This window comes from Bombus fervidus, chromosome 12, assembly GCF_041682495.2.
Source record: "Bombus fervidus isolate BK054 chromosome 12, iyBomFerv1, whole genome shotgun sequence".
NCBI lineage: Eukaryota > Metazoa > Arthropoda > Insecta > Hymenoptera > Apidae > Bombus > Bombus fervidus.
This window is the reverse complement of record NC_091528.1, coordinates 1479258-1500699: the sequence shown is the minus strand read 5'-3', so window position 1 is coordinate 1500699 and position 21442 is coordinate 1479258. Positions and strand designations below refer to the sequence as shown.

General features: G+C 38.0%; 1 protein-coding gene and 1 long non-coding RNA gene across 10 annotated transcripts in view; one reads left to right on the top strand and one right to left on the bottom strand.

Annotated features, from left to right (window-relative positions):
• LOC139992796 (uncharacterized) overlaps positions 1-21442 on the top strand; it is a 208635-nt gene that overhangs the window by 51473 nt on the left and 135720 nt on the right. For 3 of the 8 annotated variants that reach the window (XR_011801200.1, XR_011801191.1, XR_011801199.1), the window contains one exon: positions 1885-2020. The exons of 4 other annotated variants lie outside the window; for them this stretch is intronic. This is a non-coding gene — a long non-coding RNA (uncharacterized lncRNA). Of the gene's footprint in view, positions 1-1884; positions 2021-21442 lie in introns of those variants that run through there. One more of the 8 variants, XR_011801195.1, reaches the window with a different exon arrangement.
• LOC139992777 (dipeptidase 1) overlaps positions 1-21442 on the bottom strand; it is a 146402-nt gene that overhangs the window by 22255 nt on the left and 102705 nt on the right. For both annotated transcript variants that reach the window (XM_072013965.1, XM_072013966.1), the window contains exon 6: positions 1937-2069. In XM_072013965.1, the coding sequence (XP_071870066.1) occupies positions 1937-2069 (133 nt within the window). The remainder of the gene's footprint in view (positions 1-1936; positions 2070-21442) is intronic.

Below are 21442 nucleotides of genomic sequence, written 5' to 3'. Positions count from 1 at the left end.
GACGAATGGACTGAACTTTATTATGATATTTGAAAATTTTAATTTAGAGTTGGGAGTTCGCGAAAGAATATTCGGCGTATTCCTGGCAAAGCCATATTTCACGAAATACAAGTGCGTCGGAATTTTGACGTCAATCTACGCAGTAATGAACGAAACTAAATTTGCTTTTAAAAAATGTGCAATAATTGTTTGCTCGATTTGTGAAATTGTTTGATTTAAACGAGCAAATAGGATATTTTCGTGGAAACAAAGCCGCGAGTTACAGTGTATTTTTGCACTACTTTATTCGTTAACTCAGTGAAAAAATGTAGGAAAGAGTAGAAGCGACGTGAAAATTTGCATGAAGGCAATTTTATCGATTAACTAGCCGCCGATAAGCAAACATTTTTCTCAACCGTCGGTAAAGCTACGACAATATGAAACGGTGCTACCAAGTTGGAACCAATAATTACTTTCCTCTTGAATGATACTGCTTCAGAGAAATCGAGCAATTAATACTAGTTTCCTTTGTCCTCTTGAGTTTCCTCGAGAGCAAACTTCCTACCCGGCTCTGTCGTTTCTGTTGCATCCATTGTTACTTGCAGTTGGTACGCGATTCTAGCAATCTAATTATCAGTAGAACAAGTAGCAACATCTTAAACTTGAAAATCTGTTTTGTTACTGCTTATTGACTGTTATTGTACCGAGTTCCTCAAAATTATTAATTTCCATCGCTTGTATAATCTTCGCAACGTAATTATAGAAACTTATAATTGCATTATACTTTGTTCAATTCGTTGAATATCTTTCATTTTATACGAGGAGCGACTCGTTTCAACAACTTTCTACTCATTAACATATACACTGCTACTAAACTATGGCTACTGATCTTCAGGAGCGGCACAGCTTGTTCATCAAAAATATCTTTAGCTTCAATGAGTCATTAAATTTTTGTACATTAAAATGGGTCATACGTCTATTTACATAGCATTGATTTTTAATTTTATTGATTTCTAATTATATGCAAAACTATTACAACGTAATTGCTCATCTTGTAAATCACTTGGAAAATATTATATACAAAAATGAGTTTTTGTATTATTTGAAAGAACAAAGAAGAGATTTGTTTACTACGCTTAGTTCTTATTTTTTTATTATATTACATTTTCATTTTCTAAAGTAACTTTTACGAATTGTTAGAATTGTTAAAATAGCACCTTCTCGTACATATAATTTAGCCTGAGTAATAATTAAATAAGGAACAAACAACATCGGAGTTCCATTCCACGATGCAATTTCTGCTGTAGTAAAATAGAGAATTGTAAATCTTTCGAAATCCGTGGTAATGCATTGTTCGTTCCTAGAACGTAAGTCTCGCTCCTTTTCCGTTTCTCAGTGCTATGAAGCTGCATTTTTTATTTCTGTAGCAACCTTAGGGAATCGTACCTGATAAATATTGCTTGCACCATTACGTATACCTTGATATTCTGTGCACCAATCTTCCTCAAGACGCTCTTATCTCTTCTTCGTAAGTTGAATCGAACAAACTCTAAATCTCATATCTTGCATTATGAAATAAAAACTGTTATATAGTTTAATGTTTGAAAAAATAATTTCAATTATATTAGATGTATGCTGCTCTATATATGTAGAATTTGAAGCTTCGATAAAATACAATCAAAGTAGTGAATTAGTGCGATCAACAATTTCATTCGCATAGCAATTTTATTAGTTCAATTTTCATGTATTACTTGGGTCAATTATTACCAGATCAAAATACTATTTAATAATTAAAAAAATTCATGTATTTCAAAAAAATAAGATTCAACTTTTGATTCAAATATTCGCATTATATATAACGTAATATATAACGTATAAAGATATAACGTAAAGCAAATTTTCCAGATCAATGTTTTGCAATTAAAAACTGATCGTGAATTGAAGTTTCGAAGCTCACCTTTGACGGAGGTAACCAAAGTTAAATGTTGAGCATTCATCTCGGCGAGCCGGCGGATCACGTCGATCTGTTCCAAGGAAAGTTGAACCGCATTCAACTGTGCCGCACCGCATGGAACGTAGGCAGACCAAAACTGAAAACAATTAAAGCAAATGTTACGAATAGTTTACAACCTTACTTCTATGAGAGATTACTAATAACACACGTATAACTTTTAACCTTTTCTAAAATACTTTAATAATTCTAACATATTAAATTGTGAGAAATATATGCCGAAGATGAGAGGCGACGAATTCTTGATAGAAACATTTTTAATAAACCATGCTTTCCACTCATTTCGCATATTCATGACATACAGATTTAACGCTTGTCGTATTGAGTAGGATCGAAGACTCTGATAGAGTAAAGTGGATTCGGATGGATTATTATTAATATTATCCATGCATTTGCATGGTTTCGGTATTGTGTGCCGCTAGTTAGCTACTGATTGTAGCGGGTAATACGTCCATAATCATAACACTTGAGAACACTTAGCACTGGACGATAGACAGTTAATTAACACTCGTCGTTGTACGAGCCGAATTACATTCACATGCTCGCGTGGAGTGCTCCTCCCTACTTTGAAAATTATTGTGCACAGACAATTAATCAGCTCGTACATTAACGCTAATTTCATTTCGTGTTAAACAACGAAAATATTTAATTAATAATTGCGGCAGAAAAATAATCGTAAAAATTCAATTATTAGGTAGGTACTGTAACATACCAAATTACCATTTTATTCATTATAGATGCTTTTTTGTAAATATTATTTTATTCGATAGGTAAATGGAGTGTAACACGTTGACGAACGTATTTCTCGGTTAGGAATGCTTTCCGAGTACTATTAAATTATAAAAGAAACCAGTTAATAGATCTTGTTGATATTAAATGCTGTTATAATTTTAGATCAAAGATTCTAAAATTATGGCCAAAAGAGAATTGTCGAAAGAGATTATCGGTTAAAGCTACGCGATACCTAAATGTTATTAAGGCTGTACACGAAACGGTACCTAGTGACGAATAAAAAGTTTTCTGGAACAGAAGGGGACAAAGCAAAGAGCAATGAGGCGCGCCTCTGCATTTCACTAGGTTCCGCTTTGAGAAGCAACGTTACCAATTACTCGGCGGTCTGATTACCGTAGAGTTTCTGTGCCAGTGTAAATATTGAATTTCGGCTCTCGTCTAACCCGATTGGCATCCCTGATTCCCATGGTGCAGCTGCCATGACGTCAATGTTATTATACTAATCGCGTGGCGATATAACATCGGCGGTGGCAACATGAAATTTTATGGAAAACAAATCACCTTTTAAACAAAGGGGAATAATTAAGTGAGATACACGCCATGAGCTCGGCGGTGGCTCCTTTGTTAATTTTACCCGCTCAGCATATTTTATAATTTTCGTTTAACTTAATTTTAACGAGAGTGGTATAAGAGAGGAAAAAGAATTTTAATCTTCAACGAGAGTGGACAAAGGGATGTCTTATTAAGTCAATCAAAATTACAGGTTTGAAAAAGTTCGAATATTCATTTAAATATCGCTTAGTAAATCCGAATCGGCTTTTAAATTTCCATTAATCGCTTGATTTTCATTGGAATTTATATTTTTCTACTACAGGATTCAATTTTTCGGATTTTATCCACCGATTACTATTTGCAATCTTCGTAATGAAACGTTTATCTCTCGTACTCAATTTTGTATCAACTTGGCAATGAACACGAAAGAGAAAGAGAGAGAGAGAGAGAGAAAGAGAGAGAGAGAGAGAGAGAAAGAGAGAGAGAGAGGGAGAAAGAGAGAGAGAAAGAGAGAGAGAAAGAGAGAGAGAGAAAGAGAGAGAGAGAGAGAGAGAGAAAGAGAGAGAGAGAGAGAGAAAGGGAGAGAGACAGACAGACAGACAGACAGATAGAGACAGACAGACAGGTATAAAATTGTAATATTTGTAATACTTAACAGTATCTTCAGTATTGTCGTAATGTATATTTATAAAACTTTAGTAAAACCATTGTACAAACTGTTAAGTGTTTGTAATCCTTATAACATATAGTATAAAAATAGTATTATCTTCTTATTTTACGTAACGCAATTGTAAATCGATCGTAATTATAACGTTAATGCAGCTTTAACGCGATTTAAACGTTTTCAAAGCTGGGGGAATGGTGAAAGCCAGGTAATGAGAAGATGGAAACAGCAAATACAAGTTACACAAGGCTTCATTTTACTTTAACTTATGCGCTCCACGTTTCGTAATTTAAGTCGGCTTCGTGTAATTATTTAAATCTACTAGATTTTAATGAGAGTTCTTTATCACTAAACACGATGCCCCTTTTGAAGTCACCTGTTATTAATTAGTCGGTTACAAATTAACCGGCCCTCGTCGGTTTTCCCTTTTTATAACCAGAATGTTTCCGATGTGAATATAAGGAAAATGGCTTCTCCATCTCGAGCTGGAAAAACGGATTAAATATGAAGCGAGACAACGTTTCATGGTTGGCTTTTTACACCTCGTACTCAGAGAAAATAATTGAGTTGTTGCCGCGTTGCTGAAACTTTCACGGTAAATTGGGTATTTTCCCAACTATAAAATGACAGGATCCAGCTAAAAGGCGCGACGCTGGATATTCTCGGAACGCAGTTATGTGCGTAAAAATGAAAAATCTAACAGGAGTTTGTATATCGCGCGTAAAATGTTTTATGAACGTATCAAATAGAAATTCTTTTCTTTGTTATATCCGTTCATCTGAGACAGCTAAATTTACTTATCTGCATGCACTATATGCTTTCACTCGTATACTTACAATTTTAAGATCGAAAGATCTGACATTGCTTACTGATCGAGTCAACGTTTCAACCAGTCAGCGAAGCGAATCTGATAAGTCTATCTCTTCCCTGACACCCGGTACAGTAAGTAGTAACACACACTAAGCGTGCATACACAGGTAGTGGAAATCGTGGTTAATAAGCGGACGGGAGATAAAGCCGTCTGACTGGAAAGAGACGCGCGTTCTTCCAGAAGGGAAGCAGATAATACGGTAGTAACGTAGTATGTAGGTAGTTCGGCTGCCGTATTTTATTCAAAACACGAATTCGCCGTCAGGGAAATGTGCTTTCGATAGAAAAAAGGAAAAAAAAAAGACAGGGAAACTGCAATCAAGCCGGTGACGATTTCAAAGCAACTTGCTTGTTGAGTCTCGTATAGCAGTTGGCGTTCCGTCAAGTTAACGTTCGATAGGAAACAATTTGTTCCTTCTCGCGTGGCCAACGTTGGAAAGCGTCGCACGGCAATTAAAATTCTTTTGATTTTCATCGCGGCCGAGTTTTCACCGAGAAAGCAATTTCGGACGTCATCGCGAAAGTAGAAATTAAAAAGTCTCGCTGATTCAATTACCGATTGAAAGTTTCCTCGGCCGTGTTAATTAAAAGCGAGACACGCGATGTGATTCCTCTGCTTTGTTTTTCGTATCGAACAGTAGGTCGTCGTTTTTTCTTCTCTGTTTTTGTGTGAAATTAGTTCGAACGTTTTCAGGCTATTATCCTTAGCGGCGCAATAACTGGACTAACGACGTTTGCTTAACGTCTTATTGGTGTTTGGCGCACCATCCATTAAGCGCGTATCTACTTTATTTTGCAGTTAGAATATCTGATACGCCAGAACTCCATCTATGTCAACTGCATTTATCTGAGCGAAATTTTAATTAATGCTCGATTAACTGAGCTTTTGCTGGTTGTATTCATTTATCTGAACCTGAGCTTCTGTTATATGAATGAAAAATAGTAGGTAGTGGGGATAATTGCTACAATTACATAAACTGTTTGCCCTCTGACAAGTTCAGATAAATAGAGTTCCAACGTAAATGGAGTTCTACTGTACTGAAAATTAGCGTCGTTATTTCTCAAAATATGTCAAAATATGGAATTCAGATAAATGCGGTTCTATTGTACGTACTACGCTAAATATCGAACGCGTTTAATAAGAAAGTGATACCAGTGCCAAAAATGATTCTGTCGTAGCCGATGTTGTCACGTTAAGACTGCAAGGTACCGAGTAATTTCGAGAAAGTCATAAAAGGCCCGGTTTGCTCAATATTCTTAAAACCAGTCGTTTAGTCTGATCCCTTTTCTTCTCCTATGGTAACTAACAGAATGAAAAGTTCCTTTGATAGCGAGGAGCCGTAATAATGGTGGTTATTTACGTTATAACGAAATTCTTTATAGGAAACAGCTCAAGAAAGACCGCTGTAAAGGGTGCGTTTACACGACACTGGGTTTCTTCGCGTATTTCCTTTTTGTGCCATTCGTTGTTATGTTTCCTTCCGTTCCCTTCTGTCCTCTCTACCGTCGAACAGCAGTTTCGCCACCAAGAAAATGACTTTCTTGCCTGCCTCCTGGTTTTACGCGATATCTCGTCCGTTCGAAATAACGGAGTATTACTCGAGGTAAACGAGTAACGATAGTCGCCGATTATTGCCGGTGGCTCGTCAAATTCAGTTCACGGCGTGTATCTATGTATTGTCGATTATCTTTCGCCAGTGGTTTTCCATACGTTTTCGAGGGAAATCGATAGGAGAAGAGAAAACGGAGCGAGTCGATTTGTGTTTTCGTGCTTTTAAGGATGAAATTTCGTTATTTTTCCATTGTCCGAGGATCCTTCGTGGACCAAACTCGGTAAACAGGATAATTCTCGCGAGATATTTATCGACGCTCGTGCATTCTCTCTTTTATCGGTGAACGCTTCCGGTAACCGGCTCTTTTATTGGCTTCCACGGTTTCCTTCTTGACTTTCCCGAGGTTCGATCACGATCTTCCGACTAACCCGACTGGAAATAGAAATTCTCTGACCTGTCTCGCGTAGAAAGATTTTTTATCAAGCAGAAATTTAGTTCTTTCAAAGAGAAATTCGTTATTTTATTCTTTTACAAATTGGAAGTATCGATTCTCGCGTTTAATAGCTGTAAAGATTTTCAAGAATGAAATTACTCTATGTGCCAGTGACAATAAGAAGTACAGAGTTATCAGGTTTTTCATTTGCGATCTCCGATTATCCTCGCCATAAACTAGAAAATCAGTTTCTAGTCCACTTTTTCTGTCGCGCACATGCAACAAATCGTGTTAGCTGGCCGCGCAAAATGTTTTCATATTCCTATGATGATTTCACAGGAGAAAGAACTTTACCCTTCTCTGTGGTCTACATCCAAACAACTCGAGGGGACATCGAAAGTGCGTTAACACGCAAAAGAAATCTGCATCGACAAAGTTCGCTGCACGCGAGTACTTATGTATAGATAAAGACTCGCGGAGAATACGCGGAGAGTGGGGAGGGAACTACGGAATCTCGTTTCCATTCTAACTCCGACGAAAACTCGAAGAACGCGCAGTAATCGCGAAAAGAGAATCAGCCAGGACGCTCTGCTACATCATTTCCGATGTTCGGTTTGACGAAACAACCGCGGCAACCTTCGGTTGCCATAACGCGAAACTTAACTAACTGCGTTCCGAGCGGAAAACGACAAGTTAATGTAAGCGAATTGAAAATCGTTAGTGAGTTATGCACTGTTAGTTTCCGCGGGATAAACTTTTCCAAATGAGAATGAGTCATATTCCTTTAATAGAGCCGCGGAACTGGTGGGGAAAGTACGTGCCGAGAAATTTGATTTAATACGATTAGACCGTGAATAGTTATGCAAATTCATGTTTCTATGAAAGCAACTGAAGAAATGGAATTTGAATAGAAATTTGTCTCATCTACTAAATACCATAACGAGTATTCTACTTTGAATATTTTATATATCTTTAGATCTTTGCGTATCGTTGTATTATGTGTTCTCTAAACATCTTTAAAACACAATATGCATGTACAGTCTAAATATGATTCGATAATTTGATAGAATATAGATGTAATCTTCGTAATGATTGTTATGCATATTTAATATTTTAGTGCTCAACGTAATTCTCTTTCATGGAAGTAAGAATTTTTTACGTATACAGACGTAGTGAAATTTCCACGGGCTGCAGCAATTTATATCGCGAGGCATGGAAGCGTGATTCAAATTGTCTTCCATAGGAATGTGTCGCGTAATTAATAATTGAATACGGACAATGACATAGAAGTAACAGCAATTGTTAGACTGCAACGTTCGTGTCTAAAAGCTCGTATAATTACACCAACGGTCACGAATACATTAACGAACCTTGAAATCAATTTTTAAAACGAATACAGGAACGAATTTGCAAATAATTTTACAAATTTCTCAATCTGTAATACTTCGTATATATGATATTCCAATAATCGTAATCGTATAATTGACAAGAAAGCAAGTTTTCGTGAAAAAATATAACACGTATTGGCATGTAAACATACTTAAATAATTTTGTGATAAAGTGTTTAGTTTCCTTGGTAAGTTAGATACACAAAATTAGGTAGATGTATGTATGCTTTCGTGACTGACTGTAGGTACACGAAGAGTAACCAGTGATCAATATTGTTCGTTATATTTGACGTTAGCCCGCGGCATGGTGTCAATTCATTACAACGATGGTGGAACGAAAGCCATACAGAACGGTAAGGTCATAATACGGGGGAAAAGAAAATGATCCTTTAGGAAACCAATTCGGATCGAATCTTCCCCAGAAGCCGTAAAACATACTGCTCCCCCAATTTTTGTTGCTCTCTCGCAAGGGTGAGAACAAATCCATACTTGTTCTTTACTTCTGCGAACGGTCCTATTACTTTTCCTTGGTTGATCATCGTATTCTTTCCTTTTTTTTTTTTTTTTCGTCTCCGACTTTATGCTCCGTCCTTGTTTTTCAGGACCAACATAAAATCCACGATTGCGTAGATATTAAACCTTCATCCTTTGAATTCATAGTTATATTTGTAAGAATATGAATTTGCAAAAACATGTAGAATCTAATCACTGTAAAGTTCAACATTAGATTTGTTTATAGATATCGAGTACTCGTTAAGTGGAAACTGGCTGCAAGCTAACGTTCTTACGCCATCGGCAAAAAAATACGAGTGAACACAACACGTCGTAAACCAATCCTGCCTTTAAAAGCATGAATTTCCGGTTCCTCGATTTTCCGTGCGAACGCTGTATTGCCTGTTTACATTATTAACGAAATAACGGATGATGCTTTTTTTCTCTTGAAAATTGCAAGTTGGAAGCCCACGACTCGTGCATCTTCCCGTAGTTAGCAAAGTCGTTTACCAGTTAGAATCTAGGTCAGGGAAATGGTTTCGCATCCCACTTCCGATCGGCTCTCTATTTTCTTGGTAGGCCTTTATCTATTCTTTTGCTATTCGTAGACAATCGCGAGAAGGGTTCGCTGGATACGATTCTCGTCGTTGGTCCGTCGTTAATACGATATGGATTCATTTTCAAGTAGCTACGATCGATTTATCGGCGTGAAGGTGATTCCTTCGGGAAACCTTAGAGACGTCGCGTCGTTTCCATGGGAAACTACTCAATTGGATTATCGGATGACTTGGCTTTAGACCTTTTCCTACACTTGCCTTCCTTTTATTTCACCTTAATGCTATTGTTTTTACTTAATTGTTTCGCTTCAGCGAACGTTATTATCTTGCGATCAATTTTCTTAATCTCTCTCTCTCCTTCTCTCTCTCTCTCTCTCTTTCGAAAAAAGAACAGAGTATTTGTCAAGCAGTGCAATACAGGGACTTAGAATCTGCAATTTAAAGCGAATGAAAGAAATTTATGCGTTGAAGAAACAACAGAACATCCGCAACGAGAATTTCCTTCTCTTGTATGCGCTGCTCGTGTTCGATCAATTTACAGGGGTCCGCACTTTTCCGAGTAGTTTCCACTCTCACGTAACCCTACCTTGTTAGACGTCAAAGTCAATATGCAAACGAAGAAGCGGCAAAGTGCTGGAAGCGCGCCGGGGCCGCCGGTCTTATCGAGTTTTAATATTTATTCGTGCTGCGGGACTGCATTTTCTCGAAGAAACTAAAAAATTGAATTCCCCTGGAGTAGGCGCTTACCATCGATGACAATAGAATCGCCACCCTCTTGGAATTGAGTCTCGATAATCAAATTACAAATCGCCAATAGCACGACAGGGGATTCTTTGCTCTGGCTTTCCTCACTGACCCTCCAATAAACGCAGTCGGAATTTCAGATCCCGATTACCTGCATTTTTCGCGCTTATGCTCGCGTCCATTCCATCTACATTTGCATTTCGCTGCTTTTCTCCCTGTTTGTTTTCTTCTTTTTACCTTGTTTAATCTTTCTCCATCAGATTTTTATTTCTTCTCCTGTTCTTTCGATTCGAACAAGAGCGCCAACATCACGATTTTTCCTATTTCTCTGTAAATCTTATTTTTTAGTTTCATCACAGTACTACTTTATTATATCATCTTATCATATTTGCATACCATTGCATTTACTATAGCATTTGCATACTAATCGATTAAATCCAAGTATATTAAATTTACTATTGTGCTATTCAATTTATTATTATTTATTTACTAAATTCCGACCGTGAATAAATAATTGCAATGAAAATTTCAGATCCAGGCTACCTACGTCTTTCGTCCTTATGTTCGTTTTCTTTCAACTTTCATTTGCATCTCGCTACTTTTTTCAATGTTTGTTTCGTTCTTTTTACCTTGTTTAATCTTGCTCCACCAGTTTCTCATTCCTTTACCCATCCCTTCGATTTTCTTACCCTCGTCACGGTTTTCCTATCTCTCATCCTTCTACTTTCCCTCTCCCCGTTCCTTTTTTCGAGTAAATTTAAAGCTACCCTATTGCCCGAGGAAACGCCCTGTCGATTTATCAGTGAAACTCAGGTTAAGTAGAGAGGAAGGAAAACGAGACCGAGAGACGAGGGAGGAAACGCGAACGAAAATTGGCGGATGTATTAGTGTTTGCGTTAGCTGGCCGGAAGAGCCGCTGGTGTACCCAAACGTATCCAAAGAGAATAGAAACTACTCTCGTATTAGTGGGAGAAGAGAAATTTTGTTGGGCGCTCGAGTACTCTTCTTGGCTTCGTATAATATGATGTATTTAAGGCGTGCTTAAAACATTTACAACTGTTAACTAGGATACCGTTTATTACGGAGCTCGAGGATCTTGTTTTACGAGTCGCACCAAATTGTTTTACATTCTACGTTCTCTTCTTTAATAAGATGTTACGTGTGTAGCGTGCGTATACAATTGTTTCAAAAAATGTTTCTACGCATCTTTATCTTTTAACGAAGTGCTTTCTTATCAGGTTGTACATATCATTTCCATATTTGTGTACGAAATTGCAGTTGTATGAATATAAAAGTGCTACCTTTGAATGATACGAAAATTAATACACCGTGGGTCTAAATTCGTGGTACAAACGAAATCAGGGAAATTCTGTGGTTCGAAATAAGGCGAAAATCAAGAATCAATTTGATAGAAGCGTGATGGTGGAAGCTTCGTTTTTGAGAGAAACGAACTTGAAAATCTGTCAAATATAATATATGTACTTAATCAATTGTCGATAAAGGCGATGCATTAATCTTTGGTCCGTCCGAAATGAATCTTCGACACGGTGCGGTTTGTTGTTAATTACTGAAATAACTTTCTAGAGCGCGTTTGCGAATTCCTGTTAGCCTTCCCGCATAACCATGGTTCACATGCGCTTCGTATTTATCGCGTGGAACGCACGCAGGTATTCATTTCCAAGTATCCGGCAGGACGTTCGTGTGCTCTGGATCGTTGTGCACGTGTTTAATTTTGTGGTACACGCCAGTGTATGCAGATGAATCTCATATGCGAGTGTGAGTATATCATTTATCGAGTATTTTCTGCATTCTTTGCAATATTCCACTCTATATAAATCATAAAGATTACAATGGTTACTTATGATTTTGTAACGAGATTAAATCTTGTAAATAATAAACAAACCGTGGAATATTTTTGTGCGGCAATGTACACCGATGCATATTTTAAAAAATTCTGAAATCGCGTAAACGAAGTATGTGAGAGTATTGCATAATGAATTAATAAAGAAGTTGCGTAATACGTTTGCAACCATCAAGATGAATTATGATTATCTCTGAAAACAACTCTCAAAAATAGCGTGCAGTGGTGAGATTACAAATGGATAAATCCTCTCTGTTCAAATTATATAAGATTTCCATCGATGAAAGAGCTTGTCGAACGTTAGTTCGTAGAAGTTCAATTCCTTCGAAACGCTTGATCGTGAATTTCAATCGATACGCTGAATTCCTTCGAATATTAAATAGAATGCAACACAGTTTTATGAAACTTGCTGTTAAACGATGCATACAGAACGAACTCGTTTTTACGTAATATTATGCAAATACATTTTCCAAGAAAGTTAATCTGCTCGAAAACTTAGGTGGTGCGTTTCAAAACACTCAAAAGCGCATAATCAAGCAATAACATGGCGGACTAAGAATTGTGGTGATGTAAGCCAAAGTTTCGAGAATTCAAGTTTAATCATGTGCTTCAGCTTTTAAGGATGCCGACAGTTTAGTTTCTTATCCGGCGAATTACAATTTATAATTTCATTCTATGGCAAAATTATAGGTGGTATATTGGACTCCTGAATTATATTTCTATTATTGCACAATTTGTTTTTTTATAAATTGAAAAGCTACAGGTTCAATGCCACGAACATACAATATTTGTCAGGTTTACGCATTACTGAAATGATTTTTAAAATTAGATAATTTAAATCTATAATCTGCTAATGGTATAAAAAGATATTAATTACTTTTTCTAGTTACCTACTGCTTTTCTACTGATTCTTATACTTTGATAAAATTCACATTATGATTAAAAATGATCTCAAATACAGGATTCACGTGAAAAGATAAAAAGGAAATGCCTTCGAAGTCTGTTACAGATATCCAACGCGTCAATAGCAATTTGCGATATCGAGTTGAAGCTTGAAAAAGAAAAAAAATAAAAAAAAAAGAAAGTAAATGAAAGGATTGGATGGCTGGGGTTGTTTACCGAAGTGCAATATCTCGATGGAAAAGGATGTTTCGTAACACTCAACGAACAAAGAGGAACGATGGGTCATACGCGAATAGATCGGAATAAACGGTAGACGCAGCCAGGGTGGGAAAAAAGAAACTAGCCTGCAGCCTGTGAGCCCTCTTTTTACGAGTTTGCATCTCGAAGGATGTTTGTGAATGCCGAACTAACGTCGAAGAAAACAAACACTTGAAATGAACTAACGCAACTGCCGAGAAGTTTGCAAATGCGAGCATCTCACGCATACATAGGTATATGCAAGATGGATGCATCTTTGAATTACGAATGATCCGTCTGCGAACTTCCAGGGAGAAGTTTCACGAATTTCCGTGAAAACATCCGCGAACGAAAGATGTGTCTCAAATTTTTCACGTGAGTCGCCTTCGTGATTTTAATAAATCTCTTCTGTTGCTGTTCCCACATGCGTGCGTTTGTGTGCGTGCCTGTGCATATATGCATGGAATATCTGTTATGCTACGAACGCGTATTCTATTCTTCGCTTCAAAATTCCGCAGTTTTAAAAAAGAATACAGATCACAGTCGTTTTAATATTTCCTTCTTTTCTTTACAAACAGAAACGATATTCCCATGACATTCTTAGTTCTTTGCGTCTTCCAGTGAAGTTTTATACTATTTTTACACAACAATTTCAGGTTTTATACAACTTTAGGATCTGAAGTTGGCGTGATTTGATTGCTACGGTGTTTAGTTTGACATTGTAAGAATACGCAGGCGGACTTAAACTTGCAAAGTATTAAATGAAAACTATGTTTAATAATGAAATTATTAACTTAACATTAACAGCGAATCGTCTAATTATTAAAATTGTCCGAAACTGACGCATTTCGTGAAGAATAGAAATCGAAATGCCTGAAATCGAAGATAATTTAAAAGTTAAGCACAACACCACGATTGTAAATACTTTTGTAAGCCTCTGTACATAATATATTATACTACACCTTTTCTCTTCTTCTTGATATCGTAAAAGTAGTGATGAGTAACAAGTGTCGGGGCTTATTTCTTTTCTTTTATTACGTTTTCATAATTTAAAAGTCAATCAGAGTGTTACGACCGTTCGCGGAGAGACGCGGTCGCGAGGAAAACGCGTCAGCGAGAGGCGTAAATTCTCGCTACGATTCGGATAATCGACGCCGCGAAGTAGTCGTTCCCCGTGTTTCGATTAGGATAACAGGGGTGGTTAATTGAAATTAACACTGTGTTAACAGGTTAATATGATAGATATATTCAACAATGGATTATACAATATTGTGAGCGTCACAAGTATTTGACGATGAGTACAGTTTATGCGTTACAGAAAATATGACCCGATTTGACGATATGTCTCGATGCGATAGTTAGACTTTGCAAACGAATTGATTTGAAGGTAGAATCGTGGTAAACTTATTGACTGTTCGGATGACGAAGATGATCTGACTCGAGAGTGACGATGCTGTGTCAGAGGAGAGCTGGGAAAGGGTGTGTCTAACGCATGGGATCATCGGATTCGTTAATGACAGTTTTTTGGTCAGGAAAGTGAGGGAAATAGACGTTGTTTCTATTGGCTATTACGATTGTTGGTGGACCAGGAGGGGTCTTAGCCGCCCTCGATAGAAGGTTGGTGGTGGGAAGCATCGCACGTGTGAAAATAACTAATTTTAAGTGTTTTCCGGACACAAACCAGAGATCTTAGAAATTACTTTCGTAGAAAAGATCCTTGTTCGGACTGAGAAACTTTGTTGAGATTTTCTAAGATTTATGGTCGGTCCTTGAGATTCTTTAGAGTATGCAGTAAGGATGTGCAGACATATGGTTGCCATGTGCGATGCAAGGCCCCGTCCAGGTAGAGAGTCGGCCGACGTAACACAGAGCAAGTCGTCCTTATTGCAGAACCGGAAATTAAGCTTTTGGCGAACAGCCCATGCAATCAATACTTCTCATGAACAGCATGCAATAAAACACACCTCTTGTTATTAGCACCCGTTGAATTTTGTCGAGCCATTTCTTACACAAGAAAAATGGTCCAAAACGGTTCGATAAATTTTACTTCAAAGGATCGAACGTAGCATTGTCTCGATAATACATTGCACGAAATCGATTCGAAAATACACGCATAAAATTGTAGTGGTATGAAATTAGGCGACACTGCGGGTCTAAATATTGTCCTTTTCATATTTTATATTTTTGTCATAACTTTTTAATGAAGCTTCGAACAATCTATGTTTATATAACTATGTTTATATAACATTTTTTCTTATTTATATCCATAGAATATCCTAAACAAGTTTGGCCCGATAAAATTGGATTACTATATATATACCTAGTTATTTTCATCCTATCACTTTAATTCTCTTCGCTTCGCTTCGTCATTTTAATTCTGGTCATCCATAAAACGTATTTAGACGCACGTTAGAGATACGTAGTTTCAAACAGTTGTTTCTATCGAATCATAGCATCTTCTTACGAAGCAAGAATTTATTTCGTTTTGATGTGTACCATCCATAATCAGTGCTCCTTTTCCACTGTTTTAATTACGTTCGGTCGAATTCACGGTACGTTTGCCTAGAAACATTTCGCATGAAAGAATTTTCCATTCCTCTGTACGCCATTCGTTTGCTTGTAACCAACACCGGGGGTTCGTCGGTTTCGTTCAAATAAAGAACCCAATGAAATCCTCTCGTTAAGTAGCAGGGGTGTGCGTTTACTCTTTGAAAATGGCTGCGTGCATCAGGACTGGCTGGTATGACCTAATTATGATAGCGGTACGCCAGCCAGAGTGCCATGCACCTACTATAAATGGATGCCCGTAAACCAGTCCTGCATGTGCTGCATCACGATTATACCCTCTCGTAATAACAACCAATCCGTCTCACCCTTCCCAGCCACCGCCGTAGATGACGAGGAGAGGTGCATGTGCGGAAGTAACGTTTTGTGAGCCGCATCTCCGTAACCCCGGCGAAGTGATTGACATATCGACAAACGCAACCACCCCTTTGCCCGATTTTATCAGCCCCTCATAAAACTCTGATTCGTTGTTTAACGATTAATCGTTAACGAGGACAATCAACCGCGCTCCACTTTTCACGGAAATTTCATTCAGAGTTTTTCGATTCGATTCAAGCAGATGGAGAAAATTCTTCTTCCTTCGAGTTTGATATAGATGAAAACATTGGAATTTCATTGTACAGGGTGATGGAGAAGTTGGAGGAGCTCGTATGCATGAGCTGCGTTCATCGATCGTTCTTTGTTCGTTGATTATTTTCGAGTAACGGCGATGTACGCGAGGGAAATTTCTTTTGTCGAAGGAAGGTGCTGTTTTATGTCGAAGATAGAGGAAGAAACGTCGAAATCAACTTTCTCGTATAGGTAGTGCGGTATAAGTTTTTAAGAACAAGTTCCAACCTTATGCTGCTAGTCAGAAAAATCTTATGTCTATACAAAATCTGCGTTCTTAAAATTTGTAAATGTTTAAAATTTTGTTTAACACTTGGTCAGTTTGTTTTGACCGATCCATTGATTTGTTTTATTTTTCACGCGAGTATTCTCCATGTTCGTTCAGTCAGTGTCTATAGGATAAGTGGAAGAATTAATTTCAACGTGTGGTAATTAACAATGACAGGCAATAATTTGACCCGATGTTCGTAAGTGACATTTCCGGTAGTTTATCGTCGCGCGGAATATATATAATTGAATAATTTAAACGTTCGAACAGAATTTTGTTCGCGTTGCGTCAGTCGCAGTGGCGTGTAAGCACAGAAAGCCCGCATGATGGCGGTGCTTCTGTTCGTAGGTGAACAAGAGGCAAAAAGAGGATGTGTGTTATGCAGGGTGGATTCCAATGATTTTCATAGTGATTGACGTATCGACACGTGCCATCTCTTTCACCTGGTTTTCTCGTCACTCGTACAATGAAATTTCAGCTTTTTCTATTTGTGACTTTCAATGTCGAATTAACGAACCTCGAATGGATACGCGTTTCAAGCGAAATTAGTTCCCTTCACGAATCGGATTCGTTGATTTCGTTCGGAACGTGTAGGTTAAATTAACAAGACGAATTTCTACGTGAAAGTTAGAATAAATGTTTTAACATGTACGCTGATTCACGAAGTTATAATGGATATATCGTATTTATCATAGGAAACTTTTAGAAATTTCATTCGCGCAATTTTACGATAACTTTGTGTCGATTTTATTATCTTCAATCGTGATGTATCGACGTTACCGAACTATGGAACATTACTCATTAGTAATCTGCGTGGTTGGATCGTTAGAGGGCAATCCTTTGAGTCCAACACAAACCAGTTTACGTATGAATTTGGTGATTAGAAACTATTGATTAGAGCTTGGCAATTACGTGAGACGCCAGTTGAACGATGCTGGAATTTAGATGTGGCTCTTGTTAATCGTTGTGATAGGTACATTCCGAATTCGTCATCAGTCCTGAGAATCAGGAACCGAAAATATCAAATATTTAAAATTTACAGAAGCTATATAATACTGCTTAACATAGGTCGTAATGAGTTCGTAACAAACAGGATCATCATAACGCATATCTATCATAGAATAGAACTTTTAAAATAAGATATACGTTAAAAAAGATGTAACGTCTATGAAGAGTTATTAAAATCATACTACTTAACTCTGCCTTAATAGACTCTTCCGTAGGTTATAACCGCAGTAATTATAACCATAAAATATCACATTCTTCGGAATTCAGCCGATAGAAATGCGAAATTGAACTATTAAGACGGTGAGTAGTAGGTGATCCGCGCGAGGTAACTAAGCCCGCGTAATTATCGTGTCGATAATCGAAGGGCAAAGTTTCTCTTGAAGCTTCCCGGCCCATTGACACTGGCAGAGTCGTTAGCAAGCCTTCTTCCTGCTCCGCCAAGTCCAAATAGTACCCGGTGCAAACTTGTCGAAGTTTCGAATGCACCACGGCCCAGCCCGAATACGTAATGAGTACGTGGCCTCTTGGCTTTGGACCATTATGCGAGCCGGACCATTATGACTAATCGCTTGGAATGCTTTGCTATCGGGGCCAGGCAAACATTTTGCGACGAGAATGATCGGCTGAGCTTTACCACCCAGACGAGAAGAATGAAAATTGCTCGATCGTTAACTTCGATTTACGTTGAGTTTCTGTTGATTTCAAACCTGTTCGTTATGATGCTTTTTGCAATGAAGAAAAACGTCATAGAAACGAAGGAATATCGTAGGTACGAATGGTAGGTCGTTAAAGTTTTGATACTTTTTCGGTTTATTATTCCTGAATCTCATTGAGAGATTTACCGATTCTGTAATAGATCTGCAATAGTTTAATTATCTGACTGGTAATATGGCGCTATTATGAAAAAAAGTACAGCATGCTATTAAGAAGAAAGATAAAAGTGATCTGAAAATCTTCGAAAGCCCTCTAGCTTTTGTAAGCGAACTTCCTATATTTAGAAAATTGATTGTATCCTTTCGTTTCTTTAATTATCTGTCTATTAATTAAGTATTCCTTTGTTCACCTTGCGTACAAAGAATCATATTCGGTCGTTTCCCGATTTCTTGAAATATCTTTTGTCAGGGAATTTCTTAATTTCACAATATCGGTTTTTCTTAACAAAATTTCCTTTGCTCGCGACGTAGCTTCCCTAAGGAGGCAGACTCACTTGACACGACACAGCGTCATCTAATCTGTGACCTAATCTCAAACGCAAGTACAGTTCAGCTGGTCCAGCGGGAGCACCGGAGAGGGAAAGAGAGATGACGATATGTGACTAAGTATACGAGTATGTACATGTTGCCATGAAATTGGAGCAATAGAGATGGACATGAAAGCTGTGGCACTGAGAAGGACAGTGATAAATATGTATATAGAGAGAAAGCGGACCAGAGAGAACAAGATGGAGGAAGAGAGAGGGAAATGGACGTTCAGGCATTGGTAGCACCGTATTAGTGCACCGATTGCCCGCAGCAGGTCTGGGCTAAGTGAATGGGTCTGCCGAGGGCTTTGCTGATTATGGTGTCGTCATTGATCCAGATCGAAATTGGCTTGCTTCTGTCATGGAACGCGCCCAGAGGACCATTAATATCCTCCTGGGGGCCTGGATGGAGGCAGAGAAATAGCCAGGGGAAAAGGGAAAGGGGTGGATGGTCACAAATTTTGCGGTATACGAAGACTTCGCGCGACCCTGTCACCATGAATCCATTTCATAATTAGACTATCAATTTTGGATCGGGACCACTTTCGCTCTGACTCTGGGTTTTTATGAGATCTCTGGAAAGACTTCCCCTTATAGACAACCTCTAGTGATTCTGGCATTGGTTTAATGAGTTTTTCATTGATTTCCTCCGTTTGTGTTTTTCGGGAAGACGAGTGAACTCGAACTTGTAAATTGACAATCTTTTTGACACGATATTTGTAATTACGGATTCCGTATTTTTTACGCGCCTAATAAATTGTATATAATAATTTTACAGAAATTTATAAATAATTATATAAGGATCTTCGTATCACGAGATTGTATCGTCTAGTATGATATTTAATAATAGCAAATTAACTTGGCAACATCTTTCAAGTAACGTCGATTCGACTGAAATTTCTATAGAATCACACGCAAATAGAACGAGCTCTATGGTCTGGAGCAAGCACGGAAAGAAGAATGGAAAGAAAAGAAAAAAAAGGAATGATTACAATGGTGAATCCATCGAGTGTCTGCATTCAATTCGTGAGATTGAATTGGTTTTCTGAGGGAGTTTGTGCAAGATATACTGGTTTGATAATGTACGTTGACGGACTTCATAATTAGGGGAGAAGTCAATTATATGGAAATGTGGCGCTTTCCTTTGTCGGACGCGCTCAGAATTCTTGCAGGTTCTTCTTGTACGGCATTGTACATTCGGCCTTTGGAAAACTATCATTGTACCATCTGCGAATTACGAATCAGTGCAGCTTTGTTATTACCATTTTAAATTACCACCGTTCTATTCTATAATATTTATCCTTCTGCACTCGTTTCAGTAATTGATTCATCGAGACAATCGACAAACAATCTAACCGGCCAACATGTATCCGATAAACAAGCTGTTCATGGCCGAAAGAAACACATTTGCCATCTTTTCAGCAGCACAAAAGCGACAATTTCCTTTCTCCTTAACTCCCATCCTCTATCATATTTCGAGATCAAAGGATTAATTACAAGCCTGTCTCCAATTCGACGCGATAGAAAGTCTCTTAATTTCGAATTTCCAGCGTGTCACGCCGGTTCGCGAGAACAAAGGTTATAACTGATAACAGTGAACGCGAAACCGATACCCTGTCGAAGATATATAGCCTTTCCAATCTGTTGGCAAAGTGGAAGTTATAGTTGGGCTTTTGCGGCTGGATAACGCACGAAGGGTAACTGGAAACATCGAGTCAAAAGAGAGGTACTTTCGTGACAGACTTTTAGGATTGTCGAAAGATTGTGCGGCTCTATATCCTGCTCTATTGACTAATTGAAGATCCCAAGGAAGATACCTACTGGCTATCTCTCGAATCAGATTAAAAGCTGTCTCGTTACGCGAGATCAAAGGAATCCATTTTCTAGTGGTCTGGTAAAAATACTCGTTTTGAGTTGCACTAACGTCGATCGCCGTTCCGGTTGGATCGCAAAGGAAGACGCACGTAGATTGTAGTAGCCTTCGTGGCCGATAATTGCTCTTTTTTCATTGCTTCTTTCTCTTACTCCCCAACCCCTCGTTTATCTGCCCCTTGTTTACGGCCTACCTATCCATATCTGTCGATTGCCAATATCTTGCGAAGATGGTAAGAACCGACGCGACGGTACAAACAGGATCTCTAGGTCAGATAAGAGTTAGTGCTCACTTGTTGACCCGTTTCAATGGTCGTAATTTATCGAGATACGCGGGACGGGCTGGAGGCGTGGCCAGTTGCTGAAAGATCTGGACTTATTACTGATTTATCGGGGAAAAAGTAGGATTAATGATGTACGCCATCGGTTGAAAGCATTCGTTTGGTTGGTTTTGACAGGATGTAATTTTATTACAGAATTGTTGATAAAATAATCGCAGATTATTTTGTTGCTTATAATTAGATTGCGGTCTTTCATGCATCTACGGGGAATTAGAAAGTGCACAAAATGTACACAATGCATGTAATAGTGTTGAAGTAATTACTTCAAGAAAAACTCTATATCTTTACTTTCGTATATCCGTGACCTGGAGACCGCTATTACGAAGAGAATAGAATTTAGTGAAAAAATTCAAAATAAGGAGAGCTCCATATTATTGTGTCCTTGAATATAAATTTTGTTTTGGATTACAAGGATCTAGAAACAAAAGAGCTATAAGTAGATTTCTATCGCTGTTTTTTGTAGCCTTCAATTAGAGCTACAAGGTTAACTTTTTGGTAATGTCCTTTACTATAGATATATGAACGTGCTCCCTATCATAGCTTCTTCTATTGTATTGTATTGT